The 22611-nt window shown below is 47.6% G+C and overlaps 1 protein-coding gene across 1 annotated transcript in view; it reads left to right on the top strand.

Moving 5' to 3' along the window:
* DNAH10 (dynein axonemal heavy chain 10) overlaps window positions 1–22611 on the top strand; it is a gene marked incomplete at its 3' end in the record, with an annotated part of 64731 nt that overhangs the window by 5892 nt on the left and 36228 nt on the right. Inside the window, exons 8-37 of the mRNA XM_081966538.1 lie at window positions 78–276; window positions 475–669; window positions 1128–1298; window positions 2166–2342; window positions 3446–3622; window positions 4524–4696; window positions 5153–5304; window positions 6175–6339; window positions 7276–7483; window positions 8201–8357; window positions 8852–9328; window positions 9913–10071; window positions 11467–11583; window positions 11684–11786; window positions 12784–12962; window positions 13263–13474; window positions 14051–14207; window positions 14647–14880; window positions 14985–15107; window positions 15992–16225; window positions 16339–16562; window positions 17115–17384; window positions 17936–18119; window positions 18623–18757; window positions 19082–19234; window positions 19345–19533; window positions 20233–20379; window positions 20844–21035; window positions 21399–21517; window positions 22151–22309. Coding sequence (XP_081822664.1) covers window positions 78–276; window positions 475–669; window positions 1128–1298; window positions 2166–2342; window positions 3446–3622; window positions 4524–4696; window positions 5153–5304; window positions 6175–6339; window positions 7276–7483; window positions 8201–8357; window positions 8852–9328; window positions 9913–10071; window positions 11467–11583; window positions 11684–11786; window positions 12784–12962; window positions 13263–13474; window positions 14051–14207; window positions 14647–14880; window positions 14985–15107; window positions 15992–16225; window positions 16339–16562; window positions 17115–17384; window positions 17936–18119; window positions 18623–18757; window positions 19082–19234; window positions 19345–19533; window positions 20233–20379; window positions 20844–21035; window positions 21399–21517; window positions 22151–22309 — 5541 coding nt within the window. The remainder of the gene's footprint in view (window positions 1–77; window positions 277–474; window positions 670–1127; window positions 1299–2165; window positions 2343–3445; window positions 3623–4523; window positions 4697–5152; window positions 5305–6174; window positions 6340–7275; window positions 7484–8200; window positions 8358–8851; window positions 9329–9912; window positions 10072–11466; window positions 11584–11683; window positions 11787–12783; window positions 12963–13262; window positions 13475–14050; window positions 14208–14646; window positions 14881–14984; window positions 15108–15991; window positions 16226–16338; window positions 16563–17114; window positions 17385–17935; window positions 18120–18622; window positions 18758–19081; window positions 19235–19344; window positions 19534–20232; window positions 20380–20843; window positions 21036–21398; window positions 21518–22150; window positions 22310–22611) is intronic.

The following is a 22611-nucleotide window of genomic DNA, read 5'->3' as shown; positions in this document are numbered from 1 at the left end:
TCTCTTCTCTATCTTTCTGCACCAAATATGTTTTTTTCCCCCCTTTCTTCCCCTTTTGTTCTTTGACGGGACTCCAGAGAAGACAGGCAGCTGGCAAAAATCAAGATGGTGGAAGCTAAGCGAACTCTTGAAATCTGGAAGGAATCGTACTTTGACATCCGGGCCAAAATCGAAGCGTCGGGAAGAGACGCTCGGTGGGAATTCGACCGGAAGCGACTCTTTGAGAAGACGGACTACATGGCTTTTATCTGTCAGGATCTCTACAACGTGTTGCAGGTAATAACAGGTGCAAAGATGTCAGGAGAAAAAATTGCATAAGGCAAATAAATTTCCCCAAAGGGATCCCTGAAAATCTCTCTCTCGCACACACACACCTCCATCCATGGCCCTTTTGTGACCTGTGGACTTCAACTCCCACAATTCCTGAGCCAAAGGCCCAAGATTCCCCCACCACCCCTGCTCTTTACCCAACAGGTCATGGAGGAATTTTACAACATCTTTGGGCCTGAACTGAAAGCTGTGACGGGAGACCCCAAGCGTATCGACGAAGTCTTGTACCGAGTAGACAGTCTGGTCAGCCCGATGGAAGTTCTGACCTTTGACCCGTTCAACCTCAGATCTATAAACCAGTGGAAGGCGGTGATGGAGGAGTTCAAGCTGGAGGTTGTTGTAAGTAGCAGAAGTATTGTTTTGATCCTCCTCCTCCTCCTCCTCTTATTCTTATTTCTTCTCCTAATCCCCCTCCTCCTCTTCTTATTCTTGTTCTTATTGTTATTTCCTCTCCTTCTGCTCCTCCTCCTTCCTTTCCTCCTCCTCCTCCTCTTCTTATACTTACTTCTTCTCCTTCTCCTTCTTCTCTTCCTCCTCCTCCCTCTCCTCCTCGTCGTCCTCATCGCCCTCCTCCTTTTCCTCCTCCTCTTGTTCTTATTCTTATTTCTTCTTCTCCTCCTGCTCCTCCTCCTCCTTCCTTTCCTCCTCTTCCTCTTTCCTCCTCTTCTTATTCTTATTTCTTCTCCTCCTCCTGCCTCTCCTCCTGCCTCTCCTTCTCCTCTTCTTGCTCCTCCTTCCCCCCCCCTCTTTATCTGCCTTATTTCTGTTCTTCTGAACTCTTCCTCCTTGGCTTCCAGGACATTGAGAAAGAAGCCAAGAACTTCATCGACGAGTCCTTCAAGACCCTCCGCTCCGCAGAAGCCGCCTTCGACATGCTGTTGAACTTCAAGCACATCCGTTCCCGGGAGGCCATCAACAAGCAGATGATGATGAAATTCAATGACATCCTGGCGCAGTATTGCAAGGAGGTGATTCCGCGTGGGGTTCCCCCCCCCCATCCCGTGAACGAACTCTGCAGAACCACCATTGTCGGGGTTGTGGCAGCCGAGTCGGCCCAGGCCGTCAGAGTCAAAGGATAACATGCTGACGGCGTAGCCAGTGGTGGGATTCAAATAATTGAACAACCAGTTCCCTGATGACCAGCTGAGTGGGCGGAGCATCGTGGTCAGGCCCAAAATCACAAGGGGTGTCATGTGCGTTGCATTATGGGTGCATGCATGCAGGTGCACACTGTCGCCTTGTTGCACGCGCTTTCGTCATGCGACGACAAAAAGGTTAACCATCATGTTTAAGGATAAATCAGCTAAACGTTGGAAATGCCACCAATTGCCAGGAACATATTACCCTATGTGGTGGACATGTAGAGACGCAAAAGGCTATTGGGTTAAAATGCAATCATGGTTAGAGAAAATGATACACCAGCCCATAGAATTTAAGCCAGAGATATTCTTATTCTACCAGAGAAATATACTAAAGAAGACTCATATCTGACTGTACAAATAATAACAGCAGCTAGAACTGCATTTGCACAAAATTGGAAAGCAGGCAAAATCCCATCAGGAGGAGAGAGAATAGAGAATATATTAGATTGTGCAGAAATGAATAGGTTGACATTGAGAATAAAGGACAAAGAGGAATCCGGAATGTTTCCTTCCTGCCTTCCTTACAGGATTAGCCCTGTAAAGTGGGGAAAAAAACCAAAAGGAGATTTCTTCCAGCCACCGGTTCTCCCAACGGCTTAGAAAGTTAACAACCGGTTCTCCCAACTAGGTGCGAACCGGCTGAATCCCATCACTGGTCGCGTAGCTTCTCCCCCTCGTGCTCTTCCCCAACAGCTTGAGATCGTGAACGGCATTTTCGTCAACAACCTCACCAGCCCTCCGTTGTGCAAGAACCACCCTCCGATGGCCGGAGCCATTTACTGGGCACGCTCTCTCTTCTACCGCATCAAGCACACCATCATTCGGTTCCAGGAAGTGGAAGAACTGCTGGCGAGCGAACGTGGAAAGGAGGCGAGTTGGAATCCTTTGCTACCCGGCTTACGTCCTCGACTTACCACCCCAATTTGGGGGAACCAGAGTTTCCATGAGTAAATAAGGCCGTTGCTAAGGGAGGCTCCCTGATTTTAGGATTCTTCTCTCCCCCCTCCCCCCCCCCGTGGTTGGTAACCAAATCTCTGCCATTGAATCGAGCGGTCATTAAGCAAATCTGGCTTCCTCCCTCTTGGACTTTGCTTGTCGGAAGCCAGCTGGGAAAGTTTAAGGGCGATCACGTGACCTCAAGACAGTGCAACCGTCGTAAATACATGGCAGTTGCAGTGCGCCCCAATTTTGATCCGGTGGCCATGGGGGATGGTGCTGCAGTTCGTAAGTGCGAGGACCAGTCATAACTCCCATTTTGCAGTGCCACTGCCATTTTGAATGGTCACTAAATTGAGTAGTTGTAAGTCGAACACTACCTGCAAGTTATAAATAAGAAGTATTTGGGTTTTGCTCTTGAGTAGACGGACAACTCTTAAGGTTTGGCCTCGACCTTGAAGGTAGAGCAATTTTTTAAAAGCATCTGTTTCTTTGGGATCAAAGAGCAGGCTATATGGACTTTTAGGCTGGACACCTGCAATCGCTCCACCCCCATTTTGGGAGTGCCTCGAACACCCAAATATTGGTGGGGAAAGAGGCAAGAACTGGAGAAAGATCCCTCTAGTTCAGGGGTGTCAAACTCAAGACCCACAGGCTGAATTCTTCCCCGCAGGGTGCTTACATCTGGCCTGGAAACAGCAAAGGACCGGCCCACGGTGCCTCTGCTTGCAAAAACAGAGCCCAAGCTCCATTTGAGCATGCAAGAAGGGACAGGAAAGGAGAAAGGGAAAGAAAAAGAAAAAGAAGGAAAGGTGGGAAGAGAACAAGGAAGGAAAAAGAAGGAAAATGGGGAAGGAAGAAGGAAGGAGAAGGAAGCAAGGAAGGTTATAATGAGGGAGGGAGGGTGTCAGGGAAGTAGTACAGGTGCCCCTGACCTGAGTGACATCGAGCTGGCCACGCCCCTCCCGAGGTCAAACACAACCCTCAGTGAAATCGAGTTTGACCCCCCTGCTCTAATTTATTCATGTCTGTTTCAGGTGAAGCAAAAATACCTCGAGGTGGCAAAGAGGATGAAAGAATACGAAGACGTGAAGTACGACCAGTGGAGGAACATCACGGAAGAAAGACTTCCTGTTCTGTTGAAGAAGACCCTCCTGGCTAGAGTTCATCCAACTGGGGTGGTCATTCAGACGAGCCCAGATGCTCCCGAACAGGTCAGTGGAATTCTTCCTGGAGAATCAACTCTCTTGTGTGTCTCCCCAGGGAGGGAGAGAGATATCACTTACATCAATGTCACGTAGACCTAATTCTTTTTTTTTTGCTTTTGGACGAAAGTGCATATGTGGTTTAGAAAAAAATGCCAAGGCACCATATAGATTATAAGCCAGAAGTATTTTTTTTTAATTCGGCATAATAACAGAAAAAAAATAAGATAAAGGGAATGTATATTTAATATGACACGTTTTGACAGCGGCAAGAAGTGTGTTTGTACAACACTGGAAAAACAAGGAGGCACCTACAGAAGAAGATATAATTAAAAAAAATATTTGACTCTGCAGAAATGGATAGACTAACACTGAAGATAAAAGAAAAAGAACTGGACAGCCATTGGTCCATGTTCCAAACCGGAACATGCGTCCATGCGTGAGCATGTGCATGCGCTGAAGCACCGGAGACCTGAGGACAAGCTGGCTGGTGTGCGCATGCCTGTTTTTTGGGCATGTTTCAGGCCATTTTGGGGCTGTTTTCAGACTGTTTTGGGGCCATTATCAAGCCGTTTTTCAGCCTGAAAACAACCCCAAAATGGCTCAAAAAACTCCCCCAAATATGGCCTGTTTTTTAAACCAGAAGAGCAGCTGATGATGGAGTGTGTTCCCACAGAGAGGGCTCTGCATGCCACCTCCGGCACGCGTGCCATAGGTTCACCATCACGGGTATAGGGTCCCCTGCTTGAGCAGGGGGTTGGACTAGAAGACCTCCAAGGTCCTTTCCAGCTCTCTTCCGATTGAAAGAAGACTTTTCATCCGTCCCTCGCACGGATTCCATCTCTTCTCCTGGGTGTCATTTTAACTGGCCAGCCTTAACCCCGGCGATGGTCGATCTTCTCCCTCGCAGAGTGTGCGTTCGGACGACTTGGAGAGCACCACCGAGAAGGCGACACGTTTCGTGGTCAACTTTTCACCTGTCCTTCGGGAGATCATCAACGAAACCAAGTACATGGAGCACCTGGGGTTCCCTGTGCCTGAAATCGCGAGGAATGTGGCTTTGCAGGAAGACAAATTTCTGCGGTAAGGATGGAGGGCTCAGAGGGGTTTGGAGGCTTGGCCTCATGACGGGGCAGCTCTGCCATTCTCTTAAAACCACTTGATCAACAAAGATGATTGGGGGGCTGGGGGCTAAAGCATACGAGGAAAGGTACTCGGCAACTGACATGTACTTATGACGGTTGCAGCGTCCCAGGGTCACATGATCCCCTTTTGCGACCTTTTGACAAGGAAAATCAAGGGGGAAGCTAGGCATATACCTTATAACCGTGTTAATACCGTTAGCAAGAAAAGTTGCAAAATGGGCCAAAATTAACTTCGCAACCATCTCACTTAGCAGCGGAAATTTTCCAAGGGGCCCTTGTGGTCGTAAGTTGAGGACTACCTATAGTTTTCTAGGAGTTAGCTAAAAAAAAAAACCATCTCGGGAATCTCCCAGTTCGGAAGTCTAAATTCTTCGATGTCCCCTTGGTGTCTCAGCTACACAGATAGCATCAAGCAGATGCTGGACCACTACCACAAATTAGTAGCAACCTTGAACGAAGCTGAGATGCAGCTTCTGGATGAGCACATGCAAGACCTGTGGCGGGTTTTCCGATCCGGTTACAAAAGACTCAACTGGAACTCTTTAGGTAATCTACTTCACTGAGTAAGCCCAGGGAAGGGGAGGATCTCCCGTTCAAATATACCAAAAATTTTGACTTTCTGGTCTTAAATTCTCAGTTACCCTTGTGAGTGAGCGTCTCTGTTTTCACTCTGCTTCACAGGGTTTTCCAGCCCTCTCTAAGCATTTTATAGAGTCAGCGCATTGACCCCAACAATCTCAGAATGATGAAAGGCTGAGTCAGCGTGGTCTCTTTTTGTTCCTTGTCGTATTGTTTTTCCTTGGTCCTTCGTTGTTTCTGTCAACTCGCAAAGCATCCCTGGCCTGCTCTCGAGTTGCCATAGGAAAGTGGGGACGGGAAACCGATGAAATGGCAGCAAAAGACAGAAGCACATTCCGGACTTATCTCTCTCAAGGCTATATCCCAGGTTACCCATAGCAGCTGGAGGAGGGAGTGATCTCTACTGCCCACGAAAGTGCTCTGTTGGAAAATGTGATTTATGACATACCCTGGGTGGGATGGGGAAAACAGGGTCATAATTGGGCCGTAAATTACATGGGGTCAAAGCTGGAGGCTCATGATTTAATTAGGACATCTATCAGAACGCTGACGATTTCATTTTTCAGGGTTTTCAAAGAGACTTGAATTATTTTTCCTTTCCTTTTCCATATCCATCCATGGAATCCTTCTTAGTCTCTTCCTTAGCTTGTGGAAGTCAGCTCTCTTAAAATCTAAAACGCTAATCTGCTTGAGCAGGGGTTGGACTGGAAGACCTCCAAGGTCCCTTTTGACTCTCTTATCCACTTAGTTGTTAGTTGTCACACGCAGGTAACACTCCAGCCCGCACGCGCCTGCGTAGGGTCTGGAGACTTGATCAAATGACTTTTTATTTCCCAGGGATCGGTGACTATATTATACGGTGCACCCAGGCCATTGGGAAGTTCGAATCCCTCGTGCATCAGATCCACAAGAATGCCGAAGACATCAATAACAAACTTTTATTGATCGAATCAGCCAACCTGTTCAAAAGCCCCCCTTCGAAAGGAGACGGTCATCTCCCAGGTACGTGGCTAATTCTTTGTTCCTTTTGCTCATTTCCTAGCCAGGTGAAGCCATATTTCCCGTGAGGTCAGAGGTGGTTGTAACCACTGTGGCTGGTTCAGTTCGTGGGGGGAAACTGAACGGCCTAAATAGGAGCCGTTTTACAAAACTGTACCCTTCTGAACTGTGTGGCCCCCAGTTGAGTTGAACCAGGGAGATGAACGGACAGGTAGTTGTAAATCGTGACAGTCATAAAGCAGGTCATCCATGAGTGGTGCAGTGGCCTAGAGGTGAAGCTCTCGTCTCACAGTCAAGAGTCTGTGAGTTCGATCCTAGGTAGAGGCATCTATTTCTCTCTCTGGGCACAATGAGAATATATATCTGCTGAACAAAAACTCAGTACTGGCGATAGGAAGGGCATCTGGCCAATAAACACTCAGCTCCATTCAGTTGCCCCCGACTCCACCCCAAGGCAAGGGATTACGGGGTCACTAACTAAATAAATAAATCAGATTGTCCATGCGACTCGCCTTATTTTACGGCCTTTTACAGCAGTCGTTCAATGAACGCCGTGATGGCGAAGCAGTTGTTCGCTATGTGCAAAAATACCTTAAAATGCCGTCACTTGACCACGGAAGGCTGCATGTGGTCATCCATGCAGGCCAGTTTCGGAGCACCTTAAATGTGGTCACGTGACTGCAGGGAGCTTCAAAGCCAGGCTGGAAATCCCTTGGGGGGGTGGGGGGAGTCAGTTTTCACTAAGCCACCAGTTATAAGTCGAAGAATCTCAAAGGCTAGATTGTATGAAATATTCCCCGGGAACACCTGAAGCGTGAACTGTGGGGTGGTGGGAAGCTTTCCAAAGGGCACTTTGCAAACCTTTCTCGTGAATTGTTGTTCAACACCCTCGTTAGCCGTTCCCACCTCAACTTTCCTTTGGTCTCCTCACCTGGACAGGTGTGAAGGATTACTTCGAGTTTATCAAGCGCGAACGAGCCAGGGACATGGAGCACTTGGTCCGCAAGTACACCTCGGTGGGGCCCCTGCTGACCAAGATGGAAGGCCTGGTGGTGAACACCAACACCGGGAAAGCCTCGCGGCTCGTGCCGTATTACGCCTACTGGGAGAAAAAAATCTATCAAAGCCTGACCAACTTGGTTCTGAAGTAAGTCCGCAGGATCCAATCCGGGGTGGGCCACACCGGGACCAAAGGTTTCACCTTCTGAGTTTTCCAACTCGTGCTGGATCCCATCCTCAGGGAACTTCTCTCTAGCAGAGTGTGGGCTGTTCTGTGCGTGGTATTTATAGTGCCTGTTGCCTGTGGCTTTTTAGATGTTGATTGGGATGTGCTGGCTTTTAAATGGTTTGCTTGTGCTACCCAGTCCTCACTTTCTAAGTACTTGATAGGCTGGTGGTAAATCAACGTTCCTGTTGACAGACGAGGGGTCCATTTCCCAGGCTTCAATCACTTCCCTGGCTGTTTTTGTCCCTGTTCATCCAACAATCTTAATAGCTGGCTGTTTTTGTCCCTGCTGATCCAACAATCTTAGTAGCTGGCTGTTTTTGTCCCTGCTCTTCTGACAATCTTAATAGCTGGCTCTTTTTGTTCTGCTCATCCAACAATTTTAGTAGCTGGCTGTTTTTGCCCTGCTCGTCCAACAATCTTAGTAGCTGGCTGTTTTTGTCCCTGCTTGTCCAACAATCTGAATAGCTGGCTGTTGATGGCTGGCTTTAAGTCACTGGCTATCCTTTGCTTCTGCTGCCCGGTCCTCGTCTCCTTAAATACTTGATAGTCTCGGGGTAAATTAAGTCTGCCCATCCCTCTCATTTTTCTTCGGTCACTGGTGGTTTGTTCCCTCTGACTGTTTCCCTGTCTTTGAAGGAATTTGCAGTCCTTCAACGCCGCCGTGGTAGGGGACACTCCGATCTTCCAAGCGGAGACCATTCTGTCTGCCCCCGAGATCATCCTCCAGCCGAACATGGGGGAAATTGAGAAGATGAGTGTCCACTGCATTCGAGACTGTGTGGAAACCACCAAGGTGAGACACACACACACACCCTCAGTCTCTTTGAGGGAGGTTCATGTGGGCATCAGACCCTACTAGGCTTCCAGCTGCCTCCCCTGTTATGGGCTGGTTCTGACAGAGAGAGAAATCAAAGGATTGCAAATGGAATGATTGCAAAACCATGGAAGCTGAGCCTCCTGCTGAAAAGAGGGAGCCGAGCACTATTAGAATTCATTCCTTAGGTCTTTCTAACTTTTCTTCAGTGAATACTTACGTGGAGGTCTTGGATTCTAGTCCTGTCTTCCAGTTGAAGCCTGAAATGGTGTTTCAAGGCTAGGTCCAATTTATAGACTGACTTGGCCTCCTCTACTCAGCTGGACTTTCAGTTTTCACCTGTCCCTTGTTTCCCCCCCCCCCCCCAAGCTGGCAAATTTGCTAACAATTGGTTACACGAGAATAAACCTCTTCCCCTTCCTGCAAAGCTGAGCTTCAGCTTAGCCGGAGAATATTCCTTTGTCTTCGCGCAGCTTTTTTTTCGCTGGTTGCATGGCACTTGTATTGAGTGCCCACCCCAGCAAACGGGAGACGACGAACCAGTCATCTTCAGCTTCTTCAGCGACATCTCCCAGAACCCAACAATCATCGAGCAGGCCATCCTGATCACGCAAAACATGCACAAACTCCTGGCTTCCCTCACCAAATACCTGAACCGTTGGAAGCGGTATCGGCCCCTCTGGAAACTGGACAAGGCCATCGTCATGGAGAAGTTTGCGGCCAAGAAGCCGCCTTGCGTGGTTTTTGATGAGAAGCTGCAGTTCTACATGAAGGTGGCCCAGGAGGTCATGCAACAGCCCATGGTCAAAGATGAGCAATGCATCCGCCTGTTGCTGTCCCCGTTGGCCTTCACGGTCCAGGAGAACGCCAGAGGTTGGATCACTTCTCTTGGGAAGCTACTCAACGAGTCAGCCAAAGAGGTGCTCTACAGTCTCCAAGAAAACATTGAGGTAGGTTTCTCCAGCTGGGGTGCTCACCTTGGTCCTACCATACCTGGCGAGGACAGAGGAATGGATGGAGAAAAGATCAAGCATATCTTATCTTTTGAGTCCAAGATCTAGGCCAGGGCTGCCCAACCTTGGTGATTTTAAGACCCGTGTCAGGGTTCCAACCGGATGCCCTAATTAAATCATGAGCCTCAAGCCAAGCTTCAAAAGAAATCCAGTTCTTTATTAGGAGCAACATGTCGCCACATACCCAGCTCTGACCCCACGTAATTTATGTCCCAGCTCTCACCATGTCCCCTCCCGCCCCCCCGGGTGTGTCATCAGTCACATTCGCCAATGGAGCACTTTCACAGGTTGTAGAGATCACTTCCCTCCGGCCGCTGTGGGTAACCCTGGGAGACAGCCTTGAGAGAGATATGTCTGGAATGTGCTTTTGTTTTTGGCTGCCGTGCTGCTTCGCCGTTTTCCCATCCCCCTTGCCTATGGCAACTCGAGAGCAGTCCAGGGATGCTTTGCAAGTTGATTTTAGCCAAATGGTTCTTTGCAATGTTTGCGTGAATTAATGAGCCAATGAATATGCTTTCCAGAGATTATCGCACAATCTGAAGACTACCCCCAGTACTTTGGAAGATCTCAAATTCGTCCTGGGCACCATAGCCGAGATCAAACAGATATCTCTAGAAGTGGAACTCAAGTATTTGGATATCCAAGAGAGATACCGGACCTTGGCCATGTACAACATTGTTGTAAGTTTCACTGCGTGGTGTCAAAGATGCCGAGATACCTACCAGACTGAGGGTCCAGCATGGAGGGAGGGAAAAATCGGTGTGGTTGGGTGACCTCTAAGAGCTCTCTAGGGAAGCTTTTAAGACAGGGGTGTCCAAACTTGGGAACTTTAAGACTTGTGGACTTCAACTCCCAGAATTCCCCAGCCAGCATTGCTGGCTGGGGAATTCTGGGAGTTGAAGTCCACAAGTCTTAAAGTTCCCAAGTTTGGACACCCCTGTTTTAAGAGAAGCTCCCCAGCTGTCCTCAGCCATGCAATCCCACAAATTTTCCCTAAACAGCTTAAATCTCTGAGCCTTCTAAGGAAACCTTCTCAATCCATAAACAACGAAATTCTAAAAAGGCTGAGAGATGATGGATAGAGATATGATATTTTGCAATATAGTAAACAACATTGAAAACCAATAGTAATAAGTAGAAAGTTTAAATTGGGAAAATAGTAGTGTCAGATTTGGGTTAATGTCAGGGTTCCAAATAGCATCCAAAAGTAAATCAGAGGCAAAAGATTCCTCAAAAATCCAATTTATTAAAAGAGTCCAAATCTGAAAGCTTCCAGGTTTCCCCACCCAGTTGAAAGGGTCAAGATCCTGCCCCCACACCCATAAGTCCATCCCATGGTCCAATCTTCCACTGCCACTCTGGCAGCTTCCACCCATCCAGTTCCGCCCAGGTGCAGAGACAAAAGATGACCTTGCCTTTCTAGAAAGAAGGTGGTTATGGCTACATATCACCCAACTCCATATAATCCCCCTTCCCATTTTCCCACAAATGCGTAATAGAATAATAGAAAGTGCGGCAAGCCTGAAATCCAAAAAGAAAATATGGTTTGAAGGCCTGACAAGTAGCACATATATAGATATATAATAGAATTTCTTATAAATATACTGGATATATTAAGATTAGAAGATGGAAGACCAGGACTAGGTATAATCTAAAGGGATTATTATGATTAAAAGGATGGGAAAATATAGCTTTTAAGGACTATAAATCCAGGGGACTTGGAGATATAATCTTGGGACTGATTAGATCTTATTGATAACTGGTTTTATTGGTGTTTATAGGAAGCTGAGATTGAAAATGTGGTGGAACACTGAGTGACGTCTATAATATTAAAATGTTAGGAGTTAATAAGCACATAAAAGAATATATTACAAGTACAATGTGCACATTAAGCTTAGAAGCTGGAAGATATAAATTCTGTATATGCAAGTGTATTATTATTGTGAGCCTTGTGTGAAAAATACATTAACTAGGTTGTTACGCTGTCCACAAAAAAACTCTTGGTTGTTTTAAAAAAAAACCTGCAAATAATATACAAAAAAAGAAAAGAAATCTACTCGTTCCTCCTCCTCCAGATATCAGAAGAAGAAAAAAGCCTAGTGGATAAGATGAAGCTGATGTGGGAGACTCTTTATGCTGAGGCGTCCACAGTCGATCACAGCCTGGGCAGCATCAAAAAGACTTTTACGGAGGTATCGCGGTTAGTCGCATTCCGAAATGAAGGAGACGAGCGTTCGGAAGCCGGAATGGCCTTCTAACTGGGATTATTATGATGCCTCCCTCCCCCTCTAGATCACAAGGGAGCAGATTGGAAATTACAGCAAGGAGATCGACGACTTCTACCAGCGGTTTGTTACCGAGGGCCCCGGTTCTGTGGGTGAAAATCTTGATAGAGGTAAGGAAGACGCTGCTGCTTCTTGACCCTAGACAGCGGGAAAGCAGGGCAGAGATACTGCGGTAGATGGGGGCTTTGTCGCTCCTTCTTTAGCAGGAACTGGGTGGATTGAGAGAAGGTAGGAGGGCTGGAGGAGCGAGGAGAGTTCTCTTCCAGCCCTGGAGGTGATGTCCTACTGGAGAAAGCCAGGATCTCTTTTCTTCTGTCCCGCTGAGCGGCCCCTGAATTTAAGCCATAACAGGAAGAACGGTTGCAGGAACTGGGCATGTCTAGTTTAATGAAAAGAAGGACTAGGGGAGACAGGATAGCAGTCTTCCAATATCTCAGGGGCTGCCCCAAAGAAGAGGGAGTCAAGCTATTCTCCAAGGCACCTGAGGGCAGGAGAAGAAGCAATGGGTGGAAACTAATCAAGGAGAGAAGCAACTTAGAACCGAGGAGAAATTTCCTGACAGTGAGAACAATTAACCAGTGGAAGGACTTGCCTCCAGAAGTTGTGAATGCCCCAACACTGGAAGTCTTGAAGAAGCGATCGAATAACCATTTGTCTGAAGTGGTGTAGGGTTTCCTGCCTAGGCAGAGGATTGGGCTAGAAGACCTCCAAGGTCCCTTCCAACTCTGTTATTCTATTCTATTCCATCCCATTCCTATTCTTATTCTATTCTATTCTTCCTTCCAATGTTCTGTTCTATTCTATTCTATTCTATTCTATTCTATTCTATTCTAAATCTGCTGCTTCTTGACCCCAGACAGCTGGAAAGCAGGGCAGAAACACCGAGGTAGATCAAAGGTTTTGAGTCTTGAGATTCTCATTTGGGAGCTTGCTATCCCTTTGGTGATATTCTCGCTGAGACATGGTGACTTCTTCATCCATTAAGGCCAGCCATGGATCTTGTAGAAGAACTCCCCTTGCCCTCCCCCCCCCCCACCACACCTCTTCGAATTCTTCTTGAGGTTTCCCATCCTTCACCCGGTTTCTGCATTTATTTGCTCCCTGCAGGGTTAGAGCTGATGGTGGTATTTGAAAGAGAACTGGAGAAACACGAGAGGAATCGTCAGGAACTGGCCAACGCTGAAAAGCTCTTCGACCTGCCCATCACAATGTATCCCGACATGATCAAAATCCAAAAAGAAATGAAAGGCCTCAGGCAGATCTACGAAATCTATAAACTGCAGCAGGTAGGCGGTTTTCGAAAATCAGTCAGGGGTCACAGAAGAAGAATGAGCCAATTGGCTGGGACTCAGGAGGCAACGAATAGATGGGGGCGGAGCCAGCCAGAGGTGGTATTTGCCAGTTCTTCAAACTACTCAAAATTTCTTCTACCGGTTCTCCAGAACCGGTCAGAACCGGCTGAATTCCACCTCTGAATCTCAACGAATCTTTTATTTGGGAGGTCAGGTGTCCTTGATCTGTTGCTCTTCTCTCCTGATCTCTTTGCCAATGTGAAGATGTTCTTACAAGACTTTTCCGGGTTCTAGGCTGCCAAAGAGGAATGGTCTCAGACTCTCTGGGTGAACCTGAATGTCCAGGTGTTACAGGAAGGAATTGAAGGGTATCTCAAAACCCTTCGCAAGTTACCAAAACAAGTCCGTAGCATGCCAGTGGCCTTTCACCTGGAAATGAAGATGAAAGCTTTCAAGGAAGCCATTCCTCTGCTGCTGGATTTGAAGAATGAAGCTTTGCGAGAAAGGTTTGGCTTCTCCTCATCCATGGGGTTGTTCATAACTATGAAAAGTGTCGTTAAGTGTGGACGTTTCAAGTCACGTGCACCTTGGGAAGCGTGGCCTGGGTTGAATCCATAAAACCAGGGTGTATTTCTCCTCCCGTCTTCTCTCTCTTAAAAACCAAACGCTTTAACAAAACAACAGAGTTGGACGGGACCTTGGAGGTCTTCTAGTGCAGGAGACCCTCTGCCATTCTTGGCAAATGGCTGTCCAATTTTTTCTTTAAAACCTCCAGTGATGGAGTAACCACGACTTCGTTCGGCTGGTTGATTGTCCTCACTGTCAGGAAGTTTCTCCTTAGTTCCATGTTGCTTGTCTCCTTCACTAGTTCCCGTCCATTTTTTTTGTCTTGCCCTCTGGTGCTTTGGAAAGTAGGTTCAGCTTCTCTTTGTTGTGGCAGCCCCTCAAATATTGGAAGAATATTCCTGCAACTGTTTTTCATATGTTTTAGCCCCCAGGGCCCCTAAAACACAAATCACTTTGGTTACTTCAATCCACCCGCAAAGCAACCTGGGTTGACCTTTCTCCTCCTCTTCTTTCAGACACTGGAAGGAGCTGATGACCAGGACAAACACCTTTTTCGACATGGCCACCGAAACCTTCACCCTGGAGAACATGTTTGCCATGGAACTGCACAAATATATCGATGTGATCAACGAGATTGTGGGGTCCGCCGTCAAAGAGCTGAGCATCGAGAAGGTCAGATGGTCTTCTCCCACGCACCTCTCTGTGTTTCCGTCCTCTCTAGTAGCAACCAAGGAAGCGACAGCTCAGTGGCTAAGATGCTGAGCTTGTCGGTTCGAATCCCTCGCGCCGCGTAACGGACTGAGCTCCCGTGACTTGTCCCAGCTTCTGCCAACCTAGCAGTTCGAAAGCACGTAAAAAATGCAAGTAGGAAAATAGGAGCCACCTTTGGTGGGAAGGGAACAGCGTTCCGTGAGCCTTGGGTGTTGAGTCATGCCGGCCACATGACCACGGAGATGTCTTCGGACAGCGCTGGCTCTTCGGCTTTGAAACAGAGATGAGCACCGCCCACTAGAGTCAGGAACGACTAGCATCTATGTGCGAGGGGAACCTTTACCTTTACCTTAGTAGCAACCAAGGCAAGTTCTTGGAACGTCCTTGTTCTCTCTCCTAGGGAGTGAAGGAAATCATTGAAACTTGGGAGAACATGAAATTTACCGTCCAGCGGTACTTCAAAGGGACTCAAGAACGGGGCTTCATTTTGGGATCCGTCGATGAGATCATTCAGATCCTGGACGACAACGCCGTCAACCTTCAAAGTATTTCTGGAAGCAGATTTGTGGCGCCTTTTTTGGCCACCGTCCACAACTGGGAGAAAACCCTCTCTTTGATCGGTGAAGTGATTGAGGTAGGGAGGCTGCTCCTCCAGGTGGACAGGTGTCCCTCTTGGAGGACAGGTTACATTTCTCTAGCCTCCCTGCTCTTGGCCAATGTTGTGTTTCATCTGTCTAGATCTGGATGATCGTTCAGCGAAAATGGATGTATCTGGAAAGCATCTTCATCGGCGGAGACATCAGATCCCAGCTGCCGGAGGAAGCCAAAAAATTTGACAACATAGACAGAATCTTCAAAAGGGCAAGTAACTAAGTCTCTCTCTCTCTCTCTCTCTCTGTGAAATTTATTTGCTGCCCATCTCGTACCCAACATTTCTGGGCTATTCCCCTAGGTCTATGGGTCAAGGTGGAGATAAACTCTACAATTAGGTTCTTAATACCTTATCCATGGGCTCCATGTGTGTGTGTGTGTGTTACATTTGGGAGTTTGTGTATTCCATCCATCCATCCTTCCATCTATAAAAATGGCTCTGTGTGTGTGTGTGTGTGTGTGTTTGTCCCAGCATAACTCTGGAACGCCTCAAGCAATTTCAACCAAACTTGGTACACAGATGACTTACCCTCTGGAGACAAATACTGTGGGGGCAAGAAACCCCTAACACTCCTTGCGGGGGGGTGTCTGTGTGTGTGTGTGTTCCAGCATAACTCCGGAACGCCTGGGCTGTTGAAATGAAAAGGACTGACTTACATCTATATTGTCAAGTCATAGTACTTTTGACAGTGATAGTGTGCATTTGGGATTCAAGTTCTGTTAATATACAGCCTGTTGTGCCTTAAAATGGCTTCTACTGTACAGCACAGTGGAGTTGCCATGGTAACGGCTTCACAGTACTCCACAAGAGGGCTCCCTTTAATACAGGATTGGGATAAATACATCCCCGAGCTATGCTGGGTTATCAGCTGGTTTAATATAAATATGGTCTCTTGATTTGCATTTCATGGAAAGTTTCTGTAAATTCTCGTGTTCCTAAATGCTTGGATTTTCTTTTTTATAGCATAACGTTGATCTGCTTTTTGTTCTGCTTTGGACAACTTTAAGGGAAGAGGGGTATATTCTTACCATTCATGGGATTCCTCCTTGATAGCTTTTCAGCCTCTTCCTCCCCTTCCTCCTGATCTCTGCAGATCATGGGAGAAACGGTCAAAGATCCAGTGATCAAGAGGTGCTGCGAAGCTCACAATCGTCTTAGCGACCTTCAGAACATTAGCGACGGGCTGGAGAAATGCCAGAAGAGCTTGAACGATTATCTGGATTCCAAGCGGAATGCTTTCCCGCGTTTCTTCTTCATCTCAGACGACGAGCTGCTCAGTATCCTCGGCAGCAGCGATCCCTTATGCGTTCAAGAGCACATGATCAAGGTCGGAGATGACGGGGAAATCCCCGGAAGAATTAAAATCTTCTTCTACCTTTGGGCCACAGCGGGAAGCGTTCTTCACCCGTTCGATCACCTTTCCTCCTGGTCTCGTTTCAGATGTACGACAACATAGCCGCCCTGAAGTTTCACGAGGACGACAGCGGAATGAAGATCGCCACAGCCATGATTAGCGCAGAAGGTGAAGTGATGGAGTTCCGGAAAGCCATCCCGGCGGAAGGCAGAGTTGAGAACTGGATGACAGCTGTGCTGGTCGAAATGCGAAGGACCAACAGGCTGGTCACCAAGGAAGCCATCTTTCGGTATTGCGAAGACCGAAGCAGGTGAGGGAGAGGGTACTTCTCCAAGGCCACCAGTATTGTTGGTCCTCCCAAGAACTTTATGACTCTTGACAGTCCAAAGTCCAAAGTTGGAGCCCTTCAGTCTGCTCCCCAAACTTCAGTTGAGGTCTATATTATTAGCACTTAGCAATAGCAGGTGGCTCAGTGGCTAATATGCTGAGCTTGTCGATCAGAAAGGTCGGCAGTTTGGCGGTTCGAATCCCTAGTGCCTCATAACGGAGTGAGCTCCCGTGACTTGTTCCAGCTTTTGCCAACCTAGCAGTTGAAAGCATGTTAAAAAATGCAAGTAGAAAAATAGGAACCATCTTTCGTGGGAAGGGAACAGCGCTCCCTGCGCCTTCGCCATTTAGTCATGATGGCCACATGACAACGGAGACATCTTCGGATAGCGCTGGCTCTTTGGCTTTGAAACGGAGATGAGCCCCTCATTCTCTTCTTATTATTTTATACTTCCCTTTAACACCTGCATTTTTACAGCTCCAAAGACAAAATGTCTTTATCTCTGCCACCCTTGCAAATCCGCCTTTTCCACAGAGTTGATTGGATGCTGATGTATCAGGGCATGATGGTGCTGGCAGCCAACCAGGTGTGGTGGACCTGGGAGGTCGAAGACGTCTTCCGGAAGGTTAAAAAAGGGGAGAAACAAGCCTTGAAGGTCTACGCCAAGAAAATGCACCAGCAGATTGACTCACTGGTGACCCGGATCACCAAGCCGCTAAGCAAGAACGACAGGAAGAAATACAACACGGTTCTCATCATTGACGTCCACGCGAGGGATATTGTTGATACCTTTGTACGAGACAGGTAAATCGCCCCCCTGGAGAGGAAGGAACTGTCAACTTATCACCATTTGGTCCGCGATTGTTCCAAGTTACGATGGCGCTGAAAAAATGGTGGTTACAATCGGTCATCCTAGGACCTTTGCGGTTGATTCTGAACCTCATGTGATCGCTGTTTGCAATATTTCCTGGCTGCTTCTGCAGAAAATCAGTGGGGAAGCCAGCAGGAAATGTTGCAAGTCGCTGGGGTGAGTTTCCCCCCCCACCCATGCAATCTTCCGCAGCCTCTCTGCACTTGCACTGTGCCAGCCCTGCACCCCTGCTTCCCTGCAGGAATCGCCTAATTCAACCAGTAACTGAGACTGCAGGGAATGCCGTCCCAAAGCAATGCAGTCATGCTTAGTGACCGAGACTCTGGTTCCAATTATTGTTGTAAGCCGAGGACTATCTGGAATCTTACAGTGTTAAAAATAATGCATGTGGAGCGCCTCTGACTTCTGTTCCTCTTCTCAATGTTTATTTGGTTAGTTTTCTTCATCTCAGCTCTCTAATCGTCTTCACATCCTTTCTCGTCAGCATTATGGAAGCCCGTGAATTTGAGTGGGAAAGCCAGCTGCGATTTTACTGGGACCGTGAGCCTGACGAACTCAACGTCCGGCAATGCACTGGGACTTTTTCTTACGGCTACGAATACATGGGCTTAAACGGACGTCTGGTCATCACTCCCCTCACAGACAGGATATACCTGACCCTCACCCAGGTAAACCAACAAGGAGACTTTCCATTGGCTTCTGGTTCCGGAATGCCCCCCCCTTTAAAAAAAAAAAGCAGATCTTGAATTTGGAGGATCTAAACGAGCAGAAGATGTCTTCCATCAGTATCCCGGTTGTTCTTCTCATCCTTATTTATAATTCTGATCTTTAAGGCATGTCAAAACTGAGTTTGGTTAAAATGAAAAACAGCCCTCGACCCCAAACGTTGCTTAATGGGAGGAAAACCATATTGTAGTTAAAAAACAACAACAATGCAGTCTTTTAGACAGATCACTGTTCTCAGAAGGTGAGACAAAAGCCTCATTTTAAGGCTTGCAAAGTTGGGTGATTGGAACCTTTGGGAGGGATGCTGTTGCAGAGGGCAGGAGCTGTAACTCAACAAGAAACTTGCTATGGAGATGAACCAGTAATTGCTTCCTGGGTCAGGGTCAGAGTCCCATTGAGGCAGAATTAATGGCCACCATCCTACTCATGTTTTTCAACTTCAAAGGCCTTGTCCATGTACCTGGGTGGAGCTCCCGCTGGTCCTGCAGGAACCGGAAAAACGGAGACGACAAAGGATCTCGCCAAAGCTTTGGGCTTGCTTTGTGTGGTCACCAACTGCGGAGAAGGCATGGACTTCAAGGTCAGGAATCCACCCTTCTCCCCTTCTCCATCTTCTATGTTGTGGCCGTAAGAATTCAATCCGCTGGCCAACCTAAAATCAGTGTGCAACCATCTCTTCTTAACCCAAAGGTGCTTTCTCGTCAAAGGAGTTTCTTCAGTTCTGGGTGAAGAATTCCCCACCATTCATTAGAACCTGAAGAAGCTTCTTGGACGAGAACCGAAACCTCTTCAAGGAAAAGTCCAGTTGCCTTTTTGAAAAATAGCACCTTTGGGGCAACTGGGACTCAAATGACTGAGAGTCTCCACAGGCATCTCATCTTCAGTCCCTCATCCTCTTCTGTAGGCCGTGGGTAAAATCTTCTCGGGCCTCGCCCAGTGTGGAGCATGGGGCTGCTTCGACGAATTCAACCGGATCGACGCTTCCGTCCTGTCGGTCATCTCCTCCCAGATTCAGACGATCCGAAACGCCCTCATGAACCAGCTGAAAACATTTCAGGTAAAGAGGGGACAAATTAAAAAAAAAAAAATCTCCCGTGTGAAATTCTGGCCCCAGACACCCAGGTCTGGGGGTCTCTGAGGCCCTCGGCTGAAGTTTTAACATTTCAGTTTGAAGGGCAAGAAATCACGCTGGACCCTCGGATGGGCATTTTCATCACCATGAACCCCGGCTACGCGGGACGAACGGAGCTTCCTGAATCCGTAAAGGCCCTTTTCAGGCCGGTGGTGGTCATCGTCCCCGATCTGCAGCAAATTTGTGAAATTATGCTGTTCTCTGAGGGATTTCTCCTGGCGAAGGTGAGTGTTGTGGCACGGCAGTGACCAGCGGAGCTGGTAGCAGACGCAGAGGAGGGTTGGGAAGGAACGTGGGCCAGTCCTGGAGTCTGGAGAAGGCTCTGATGAGGGCTCTATGTTGGAGGCAGAGAGGGGGCCAGGGCAATTTGACAGTTATCAGCTGCCTTCGGAGTCAGACATCAGTGAGGCAGAAGAACAGCTGGAGCCTGTTCCCAGTCTGCACATGCGCAGAGCTGCCAGGAGAAGAGAACAGCTAAGGAACAAAGGTTGACTCCAGAGTGCCACAGGTGGATGGTGAATGACCCTTCCCATAGGGAATAAAAGAGGAGTGACAGGGGAGTGGAGTTTGCAGGAGGCCATATGTTCATTCCTGCATTCTTGCCAAGTTTGGCGGCGTCTGAAAGATATCGGCCTGGCCACTCTCCAAGCCTGGTCAAGGTCGGTAATTGTGAACTCTCTTGAAAGGCTGTGGGAGAGGAAAGACTTTGCTGGAGAGGAATTCACTGTCAATTAAATAAAAGGAGTTTATCGAGATGAGGACTCAGCTTCATGCTGCTGTAGCTTAAATAAAGTGCATGTGTGTTTGTGAGAGAGAGAGAGAGAGACAGACAGACAGAGAAAGAGAGAGAGAGACAGAGACAGAGAGATATGGCCAATACAATACAGGAGATAAAATATTAAATTTAGATAAATGTCCAATAGGTGCTGGCCAAGAAGATGACTGTGCTGTACAAGTTGGCAAGGGAACAGCTGTCTAAACAACATCACTACGATTTTGGGCTTCGGGCTCTGAAGTCTGTCCTGGTCATGGCCGGAGAACTGAAAAGAGGGTCTTCAGATCTCCCAGAGGTAAACTTATTTCCGGTCTTTGATGGGTAGAACAATCAGGGGAAGGATACTGCAACATCTCCATTTACACCCCACTGGTGCCAGCCAGAGGTGGCATTTGCCGGTTCTCCGAACTACTCAAAATCTCTGCTACCGGTTCTCCAGAACCTGTCAGGACCTGCTGGATTTCACCCCTGGGTACCATCCAAAACAGGAGATGCCTCCCAGTCACTTCATCACAGCTGCATGGCCACTTGACCTTGACTTTCTGAGAAAGAATGTTGTTATGGCTACATATCACCCACACTCTGTATAATCCCCCCTCCCATTTTCCCACAGTAGAAAATGTGTCAGGCCTGAAGCCCTGGATGGCTTCCAGGTCTGACCTTTGGAGGGTTCCTTTGAACAGGGAAAGTCTCTTCAAGAAAGTCAACTCTGCTCACCAACATTTTTAATGTTTCTTTGGGGTTCAAACTCCCCTCTAGGATGTGGTCCTCATGAGAGCCCTGCGAGATATGAACCTCCCCAAATTTGTCTTTGAAGATGTTCCTCTTTTCCTTGGCTTGATCTCTGATCTCTTCCCTGGATTGGATTGTCCTCGAGTCCGCTATCCCAAATTCAATGACGCAGTGGAATACGTGCTGGCTGAGGAAGGTTACGTGGTTCTACCTGTCCAGGTATTAAATGAAAGTCACTAAGATCAAAGAGATGGTCAAACTATAGACAGATCCTTTGGCCTTCCTGTGAAGCTTGTCTGAAAAGCCTCATCAAGCCATAATGCAGGTCTCTGAAACTGGGAAGGCGGTCATTTCAGATGAGGGTTTTCCAACCTTGGCAACTGGAAGACTTGTGGACTTCAACTCCCAGAATGCCTCAGGCGGAGGAAACCTGAGAGTTTGAAGTCCAGAAGTCTTACCGTTGCAAGGTTGAAGACCGCTGATTTAAATGGTCAACGAATGTCAATTCCATGAAGAGGGGTATATAATTCCAGGCAAGATGGCTGCCACTGAGGTATTTCCCCCCCCTCCACCCCCCCTCAGGTGGATAAAGTGGTCCAAATGTACGAAACGATGCTAACGCGACACACCACAATGGTGGTAGGACCAACCGGAGGTGGCAAGTCGGTGGTCATCAACGCCTTGTGTCATGCTCAGACAAAGTAAGCGCAGATCAATCAGTGTGGTGGAACGTGGCCTGGATTCCCAGGTGGGAGGGGCTGAAAGTAAGAGTTTGTGGGAGAGAGAGAGCGGATGAAGACAGCTCCTTTCTGACAGTTCCCAGAGTATATGTTTTACGGTGCCAGTAGCCCGCTTGAGTTGGGCAAGATTTCTGTCTGGTTGTGAGGAACAATATAAAGGAAGCTGTTTAGAAGGATCTCAACGTGATCCTTTCTTGGTTTTCGGACCCTGGCAATCAGGGATGTGATTACTTCCCCCCCCCCCAACCTCCGCTCCATCATTTAACGGAGCCGATGTGAGCGAAAGTCATAGTGAATTGGGCTGTACCTACAAATTCATGGGAAAATCTCTCTCTGAATTAACGATCATCCAGAAGTTCAGAAATAACACACCCCTGAATATCAGCTGCCTTATCACAAGCAGGGTGATTTCTCCCTTTTCCTGCCCGTGAATTTTGTTAGCCAGTGTGGGAAATGGGGCACTCTTTTTTTAGCATGAGCTGAGTTGGCACATCCGAGACAGGACAGGATTTCGTATCCGAGTCTTTTTTGGGTGGTTCCCCACTCGAATGCCATGGATACAAATGCTGCTTTCTGTCATCGATACCTCATCAGATTAGGCCTGCTGACCAAGCTGCACATCCTGAACCCCAAAGCCATGAGTGTCATCGAATTGTACGGCATCCTCGATCCCACTACACGGGACTGGACCGATGGCGTTTTGTCCAACATCTTCCGGGAAATCAACAAGCCCACCGACAAAAAAGAGAGACGGTAAATGGATCCTACATCCATGTTTTTTTCCCAACTGGGAAAACCTTTGGATTCCTCGACCGTTCCTTCGGAGATCCACAAGTAAAATAAGAGGGTTAAAAATGGTGGAGCTCAAATGAAATATATTAGAAGGGGAAATAAACATGGGAATTCTACCGACTGGAAACTGCAATGAGGAGGAACGTGAAGTTCCAATGTATTGTGTAAATGTACTTTATGTCCAAGTTTTGTTTCTGTGTATTTTGTATGTTTGAAAATTTAAAAAAAAATAATTAAGAAAAAGAAAAGAAAAAAAGTTTGGC

This window comes from Natrix helvetica (genome assembly GCF_964273705.1).
Source record: "Natrix helvetica genome assembly, chromosome: 14".
NCBI lineage: Eukaryota > Metazoa > Chordata > Lepidosauria > Squamata > Natricidae > Natrix > Natrix helvetica.
This window is presented reverse-complemented; position numbering and strand designations above follow the sequence as displayed.